The sequence below is a fragment of the Xenopus laevis genome, chromosome 9_10L (assembly GCF_017654675.1).
Source record: "Xenopus laevis strain J_2021 chromosome 9_10L, Xenopus_laevis_v10.1, whole genome shotgun sequence".
Classification (NCBI taxonomy): Eukaryota; Metazoa; Chordata; class Amphibia; order Anura; family Pipidae; genus Xenopus; species Xenopus laevis.
This window is the reverse complement of record NC_054387.1, coordinates 110,818,385-110,827,294: the sequence shown is the minus strand read 5'-3', so window position 1 is coordinate 110,827,294 and position 8,910 is coordinate 110,818,385. Positions and strand designations below refer to the sequence as shown.

At 41.0% G+C, this 8,910-nt stretch overlaps 1 protein-coding gene across 1 annotated transcript; it reads left to right on the top strand.

The window, feature by feature from the left end:
* The first annotated feature begins 184 nt into the window (after window positions 1-184).
* On the top strand, window positions 185-6,651 carry aimp2.L (aminoacyl tRNA synthetase complex-interacting multifunctional protein 2 L homeolog). The gene is given in 4 exon segments (NM_001087354.1): window positions 185-314; window positions 3,219-3,422; window positions 4,289-4,520; window positions 5,644-6,651. Coding segments are annotated over 4 exon segments (936 nt in total). The 5' UTR covers window positions 185-200; the 3' UTR covers window positions 6,030-6,651.
* Window positions 6,652-8,910: the final 2,259 nt, after the last annotated feature.

Below are 8,910 nucleotides of genomic sequence, written 5' to 3'. Positions count from 1 at the left end.
CTTCCATCTAGAGCTGGGAACAGTGGGAAGCACTATAAATGCCAAATAAAACATCTGTACGATTGTGTTGCCATATTGGTAGCGGGGGAGGGCTTTCTTTTCACAAGGAGGCTTGGAACGCAAGAGGTTGACGTAACTTGTCGGGAGCGGACTGGCGCATTGTGCTACTGCGGCGTGGCTGGCTGGGGTGACTTGTGAAAATGCCCATGTACAGAATGCAGCCGTATTGTGGCGGGGAGATCCAGGTGGATTTACCCACGTGTATGTACAGATTAGCCAATGTGCATCAGGCCACGTCGGAAAACCACGAGCAGGTACAGTAATGAGGCTTTACCTTGACTTTCCTATGATGAGTGTCCAATGAGAGCAATGCTTGCAGGCTGATCTGCACACACAGTCTTATTTCTCTGTGCTAATTTGTGTTTATTAACATGCTGGGAGCTGCCATAGTGCTTGCTTTGCCCATGGAAAGTAATAGAGCCAGGGGGCTTGAGCAATAGACTTCATGTGGAGCTTCTCATAGACACAGCACTACATCCATACAAGGAATTCTTTCCCAAACCTGGCACAGTATGCCCATAGGTTAATTGGCCACATGCACTGTTTGCCAGTTGCCCAACTGTAAGAAGCCACTTCCCATTTAGGAACAAGCATTGGCAGGTAAGATCACTTGGAAGTGGCTGCTGGTTGGCAAGGCCATTTTGATCATCGCCGTATTGTTTGTAGGGTGGGCACTCAAAGAGCAATCTTCCAAGCAGTAGTCGTAAAAAGAGGTCTTTATTGCAGTTCAAGTGTGGATTACAGTCTTGCGTGTTTTGTGTTCTCACAGCACTCAATACAGCCTATGATTAAATGTTGTGAGAACACGAAACGCGTAAGGCTGTAATCCATTGACTGCAATAAAGACCTGTTTATTTACTACTACTGCCTGGAGGATTGCTCTTTGAGTGCCTACCCTACAAACAATACGGTCTGCTTCCTTATGCTGAAGGCTTGGGCAGAGCACCCAAGCCTCCTTTTTTATGTGGTCTCTTTAAAAATAAATGTTTGTGATGACATTTTGATCATCGCGTTTTGTACTGTATTGCTAAAAATCCCCAATGTTCTGCTTAGGAGGGCCAAACAAAAGGCATTGCTGTTAGTCATGCATGAGTGGGCCAACTGATGGTCCTCACCGGACCCCTTGGATTTTTTTTAATCTTTTTGAGTACACTGAGGCCCACAGACCCAATACATAGTGTTAGTCTATGGAAGATGACAGTAGCTCATGTGGCAGAAGCAGGCCCAGAGTTCTGGGAAGCCTACAAAGACCCAGTCTTGCTCGGCTTGACATCTTCCTTCTTGACCCACAGATAAACTGTTGTTAAACATCGGCAGGGCATTGCAGACTCTTCATCAGGCATCACCAGTGGAGAAGAACCTGGGAATAGTTAGGTCTGGGACCTGCTACAAAAGAACTATTTGTCAGGGTGGAATGTCATTATTGTTATTCCCAAAAGCTGCTGCTCTTAAGTCTATAAACACCAAGCCAAGTGTAGGCCGGAGCGGTGTAAATGTCGCTGCTATTGGACTCTGGACTATTTTTATTAGTTTGGACTAGAGCCCTTGTTACTAGTAAAACCAGTGTACAATGATGTCCTTGAATAGGAAATGCTTCGTACTTTGGAGCTACAGTTTGGGAAAGACACTTTTCTGATTCAGCACAACAATGTCCCCATGCACAAATTCAGGTCTGTACAGAATTTGGGTGGAGGAACCTGTCCTCAACCCAACTGAACACCTGTGGGATGAATTGGAACCCTGGCTGCAAGTCCAGCCTGATTCCCAACATCAGAATATAAGAGAGAAAGAAGGGAATGAGAAAAAGAGAGCTTAACTGGGCTGACACGGAAAAGGAAGAAAGCAGAAAAGATCATCAGCGACACATGAGTTTGTAGAAAGCACAATTTAATTTTGGATTGAAAGAATTGTTTAAGGGTCTGCATACAATTGCAAAGCACTATAAGTCTGTATGTGTGTACAGTATGTATGCATTTTCACCATGCATTGAATTCGGGAATCTGGTGAATACAAACTCTGGATGCAATTTCAGCCAAATCCAGGGGCCTAGCAGAACCATGTCTGAGCCATTTAAAAAAGCAAAACAATCGCCATTCACTAAAAAAACGAATTTGTGTGTGCAAATGCGGCTTTGGTTTGGAATTCAGCTAAATCAGGCAAGCACCGTATTAACCAATATATGGAGTTTTCTCCAAATGGCACGGCATAGGCCTGTGCGATGATCTGAATGTTGGCTTGGGGGCCAAATAAATGGATCAGCTTTGCCACTGGGCAAACCTTGAAGTGTACGGCTTAAGCCTGTGTGTTTTTGGCACTTCCTTTCTAACAAGTCAAACACTCCCATTGATCTATAGAGAAACATTTATAAAAGGTAGATATAACTATTGATAAACTGCTGCTTCATCTTGACTTCACATTCCCCTATTCCCCGACAGATGATACTTTGCATTCCCCCTACTATGGCTGCCCCTGGTGCTTCCTCTAGCCGGTCTATTCCAGGCTTCCGACACCTGATCTGCACCCTTGACAATGTCTCTAAATCATCTGCCAACTCCTTTCCAAACATGTCGGCCTCTTCCTCTTTTTATAACTTACAACAACAGATCTTATTTCCCCTCACGTATGAATGACTACAACTCCCATCATCCACAGATGGCTGAAAGATAATATGGTTAGCTGTAGTTCAGCTTCCAGACGGCTATTGGTCGATAGGCTATGGTTTAGAAAGTGCTCTGTGTTTCAAGGAGAATAAAACAACAACTGAATGGAAAACTCGCAGCTTTTGTTTTTATGCATGTACAGTAAATTAAATGTATTTATCTCTGCCCTCCTTACTGTGTGCTTCCTGCAGGGTTTACTGGGCAATTCTGAATAAGTAGAGGATTATTGCAACATAACTATATATACTTAAATAAATTTAATGTTTTTAGATGCATAGCTGCCATTTTGTTGTTTTTTTTTTGTAATCTCCTGGGTAAGCAAATTGCCTCTGTAACCTACTGCTGTTAATTCCTATGTGTTATTTACATTTGCAGAGGTTCTATGGAAACGATCCCTTAAACCAAATAAATGTATGGAGATACATACGTTTGTTCTCCTGTGTATATATTCCATGACCATGCAAAATAAATATAAATACATGTGAATTTTACTTGTAGGCTGCTGACCCAGCAATTCAGGCGCTGGAATCCAGGCAAGAGGATATCTTAAAGAGACTTTATGAACTGAAAGCTGCTGTAGATGGGCTCTCAAAGATGATTCAGACGCCTGATGCTGATCTCGATGTGACTGATATTATTCAGACAGATGAGCAGTCGGCTCCGGGATCTGTGGTTGCCGACTTGGACTTGGTACTTGGAAAGGTAAGTCTTTAATTTTAGAAATAACCGATTTGGAGGCATAAAGAGCAACCGGCATGATTTATCAAATGGATCGGTTCAAACTCCAGGTTAGACTACAGGTGCCTGCTGGCATTAAAATATTACTGATATTACCTGCTGTTAGAAATGTGCCGCCACATACAAGTCACAAAACATGCGCCATGCCCTTAGCATTGGTGTGGCTAATGCCCTGAAAACCAATTAAAGGAGAACTAAACGCTAAAAATGAATATGGCTAGAAATGCCATATTAATGAAATTAATAGAAATTTAATATACTGGATTTGCCTCGGCAGCCAAAAGGTTTTGCATCTATATAGTAGTAATTATTCGGGTCATCAAACTTGTCACGGGAGCTCCCCATCTAGGATTTTGTTAGGAGTGTCTGTGACATGAGCAAGCGCTCCTATAAATAGAAGGTTCCAGAGATGAAAGTGAGAACAGTAATGTTTTGGGCAGGGAGGACTGAAGATAAAGTTTGAGTTAGAGTCGGCCCAAACCCACCTGATCCATGGGTCCCACTGGTTTCAGATCTGCCTGCACATCACTACAGTCCTATTCTGCCTCTTTTATCTCTGCACACCTATTATATAAGTACAATATACAAGTATACCTGCCGTATCAGAACTGAATAAATAGCCCCCCTAGCTAAATGCTGTATCACATATATAACGAACTCCGCTCTTTAGCCTATACACGTATGGTTGAGATTAATTGGCAATTACGGGTGTAACCTGCTTTAGAGCTAAGATTGTATTTGTTACTGGAAGAATGAAAGGAAGGAATTGGTTTCCATAGTTTAACACTTTCCGAATCATTGAATAATCTTTATTTTTTCCACCCATGCAGGAATATGGAGCTTTCAGAGACATAGTGATCAATGCAAACCCTTCTTTGCCTCCCCTTTCCCTGCTGATATTGCACAGCCTCCTGTGTGAGCGCTACCAAGTCTTGTCTGCAGTGCACACGCATTCATCCATCACCAGCATCCCAGAGCCTCTGCTCAAATGCTTTGGAGAGCAGCTTAAAATGAAGCCCCGGCACGAGTACCAGCTTGGATTTACCCTCATCTGGAAAGACGGTGAGTGCTATTTGGGATTGGGGTGATTGATTTTTTGTGTTTAATAATGCAACCAGCTCTGTAGGCCGCACTTATCATGCCATTTTGTATTATCACACACGTACTAAATCCAGCTGATCCGCCTCAAGTCTGCTTATGGGGCTGGTAGCTTTGGTACTAATATCACAGGTGATAGAACTGAGCAGAGAAGCACTAGGAGATGATTCCTGCATCAGTAACTTGAGAATTAGCTGTTCTGTTCAGCCACAACCAGGACAGAGTATTTTGCTATTTAGAGTTACTTTTATCCACTTATAATTCTAACTAGTGATGGGGGAATAAATTCTACTGGCACGAATTTGCAGTGAATTTCCGCATTTCGCCGCCGGCAAATAAATCAGTGAAAATTCGCCGGCGTCAATTTCCGGTTTTTACGATTTTTTCGTGAAAACTTAAAAATTGCTTGAGTTTTTTCGTGAAAACATTCGAATTGCTAAATTTTTTTGTGAAAACGGTCCAATTGCTCGTTTTTTCCTGTGAAAATGGTCTAATTGCTTGATTTTTCTGTGAAAACGTTCGAATTGCTCAATATTTTTTGTGAAAATGTTCGAATTGCTCAATTATTCCCGTCAAAACGTTCAAATTGCTAGTTTTTTCCTGTGAAGACGTTCGAATTGCTTGATTTTTTTTTGTGAAAATGTTCAAATTGCTTGATTTTTTTTTTTTTTTTAGTGAAAACATTCGAATTGCTCGATTTTTCTGTGCAAACTTTCGAATTGGTAGATTTTTCCATGAAAACTTTCCAATTTGCGCGATTTTCTTGTGAAACCGTTTGAATTCCACGATTTTTCTGTGAAAACTTTCTAATTTCACTTTTTCCCCGTGAACTTTTCGATTTCACGATTTTTTGCCGTTCCACAAATTTTGCAGGAAATTTTTTTCGGTGAAGTGAAACGGGAGAAATTCACCCATCACTTATTCTAACCCAAACCATAAAAAGGTAATTATTTCAGCAAGCACTTGGGGATCTATATAGTTTTCCCTAATATCTAATCTGTGTTCGAACCGCTATACTCACCATCTGCTATGCTTACACTGTATTAAAGTGTTTTAATTAGTAATCGGCTTATTTGTTTGTTTTAAGTGCCCAAACCACAAATGAAGTTCAGCATTCAAAACATGTGCCCCATTGAAGGAGAAGGAAACATTGGCAGGTTCCTGTTCTCGCTGTTAGGATATAAGTTTAATGCAGTCAATGCTACGCTGATAGACGGTTGGGTGGACACGGCCATTTTCCAGCTTCGAGACGGCAGCAGCAAGGAGAAAGCAGCTGTTCTGAAAGCCATGAACACGACTCTTGGCAAGTCTCCGTGGCTGGTGGGAAACGAACTGACAGTAGCCGATATCGTGAGCTGGTGTGCTGTGCAGCAGTGTGGCAACTCCACTGTCGCCCCGCCCAATGTGCAGAAGTGGATGAAATCATGCGAGAACCTTGCTTCCTTTAAAAGTGTTCTCAGGTTTTTAAAGTGACAACGCTGTTTGTGATGCTTTTAAAGTCAACTGGACCACTCAACCCCAAAACAAGGTTTATTTGACACCAAATCTCCAAATATAATCAGATGCAGGTAGTCTTGTCTGACATGAGCATTTATACCGTTATTGCTGTGCCTGAACTGACTGCCATCTCCTATTTAATTCAAAAGGAAACTCACCGATGCTGGTGCCTTTTCAATTCCAGTGAATAGAACGTGAATATCGATTTAGGTGTTTCTCTGCTGCCCCAGGTACCATAGCCCTAAATTTCAACTCCCAGGGATGATGGGGGTTTCCTTTCTGAAGCAGCTGAAAGGCCTTTTTATAAACTGTCAGTGAGGTTCATGTACGTGAAATATTCTGCTGCTGCTGCTAGAAGATCGAGGTTTGCAGTGTTATTTAAGCCTGCTTGTGTTGCTGGTACCATTTGACTTTAAAGGTGTACTCTGCGGTTACTTAACGGAAACCATATTTTTATTGTGAAGACGCCCTTACCAAGCATGTTAATACATAGTCTGAGACCAATAACAGAATGCTGCTGCCTTAAGGGAAAAGCTAAGGCAGGCCAGGTACATTAAAAATATTAAATCAGACATTTAAAATAAAGAACTTGTTTACATCTGGTTTCTCTTTGTATTTATTTGCTCAAATATCCTTTGTTATAGGAAAAATCCTCTGAAGTGACACATTCAGGAAAGATCTCCTCCTCAAACAGCGAGCAGCCAGGTCAATCGCATGCGCATAATGAAAATGTGCCCCGAATCGCTCTTTATTCGCATGCAAGTGACGCAACAATTACTGCTCGCACCACAAGCTCCCTCCAGGTGCAGGTAATGTAGCGCTGTCGGGGGGAATTTTTTTACTGTTATCCCCAACCGGAATGCGGGCTCTATTAGCCCACACCTTTTGGTGTTTTTTTTTTTTTTTAAAGGCAGCTGTTAGACTTGATACTATAGTCGCTAATACTCCAGAGATGCTGCTGAGAAATGTATCAACTAAATGTTGCAAAATTGAATTACTGAGCTGCCAGACTCAAACACCAGAGACAAGAACTTTAAACTTAAATTTTGGAAAAACTATAAAAAATTTTAAAAAAATTGAAAAAGTAATTGAAACAAGTTTTTATTTCTGGGGAACAATCTGAAAACAACTGAACTGAAAACAAGTGTTTGGAAGGTGAGCAACCCCTTTAAGCAGTCCTCTTTTAGTTGGGAGCAATTTTGGGTATGTGGAGTCGGTTGCCAAAAATATACCAACTCTGAATATCTTTAAATGGAAGCACTGAAAATAATCAAATTAGATTTAAGAGCTTCTGTGAAGGAGGATATGGCAAAAACAATTTTGTTTCTAAGAACAATATTGTTGAGTTAATGTTGGATTGTATTTAGCAGCTATTCTACAGCCGTATGCCAGGTTCAATTGATATAAAAGTTGTTTTAGGTTTTCCAGTTGGTTTTTTGGCTTATGTAGTTTGATTTTAGTTTAGAGTTACCAAAGGATGTGGTTTATATTTTTGAGCTTTGGCAGTGATAAAATGCCTTGTATGTTATCTACTTAACTTCTTTCAATCATCATGTTAAATACAATATAATAAAGTCTGAGTCAAAGGATTTATGTACGGACTCCACAGCCCTGGTTTTATTGCAGCACTCTAAATACTCTCAATCCACTTTTGTGATTTGACCAAATCCCAGTCCTAATTTGCATATTGGTGTGTGACTTTGTTTGGCAATGCTCTTGGTTTTGGCTGAATCCAAATTCTACTGAAAAGGCTTGGATTTGGTGCATCTCTACTGTACTTAGAACAGAACTTTCCTGTAGAACCAGTGAGTGAGGTGCTCAAGGCACAAGGAGATTCAGAGACTGTTTTGAAGCAACTGCCATAGGATTCGTCACCAGGAATTAAACATAAGTTTCTCTGAATCTGTAGCTTCAGCCTTTAAGCAGCACAGGGAATCAAGTGGCCCAAATTAGTGTTTATCCCAACTTAAAGGGGTTCTTCACCTTTAGTATGATGTAGAGAGTGATATTCCGAGACAATTTGCAGTTGGTTTTTATTATTTGTAGTATTTTGAGTTATTTAGCTTTTTATTCAGCAGCTCCCCAGTCTGCAGTTTCCGCAAGCTGGTTGCTAGTGTCCTAATTAACCTAGCAACCATACATTGATTTGTAAAAGAAACTGGAATATGAATGAGAGGCCTGAATAGAAAAATGAGTAATAAAAGTAGCAATAACAAATGTGTAGCCTTACAGTCCATTCGTCTTTAGATGGGGAGTCAGCGACCCTCGATTTGTAAGCTGGAAAGAGTCAGAAGGCAAATAAAAAAAGACTATAAAAAATAAATAATGAAAGCCAATTGAAAAGTTGCGTGGAAATGACCATTCTATTACATACTAAAAGTTAACTCAAAGGTGAACCACCCCTTTAATACCCAATAAATGTTTTAGTAAAATGGTTGATAAATGCAGCCCATGGCCTAATGAAAACAACATAATCATTCACTGGGATTCCAGGCCTTTACTTTGCCATTACTTATCCTTTCAAACTGCAAGGCACATGAAATAAGTAAGTTCAGATTGGTTTAATGCAGGAACCTGGTTAGCAGAACTCCCCCTTCTGGTAAAGGAAATGTATGCAGATCTACAGAGCACTCCGTTTAATCAAACCGTGAAAACAACATGCCAAAACAGGTTATTGATCTAATTCAAATATAGGACACAGCACCGCCAATACAGGAAATGTAGGGGTATATTTATCAAAGAGTGAAGTTAGATATCGCCAGGCCTGGATTTGTGGAAAGGCCACCTAGGCCCGGGCCTAGGGTGGCAGGATTTTAGGGGGGCGGCATGCTGCCCAACCACACCCACATTTGTTCAA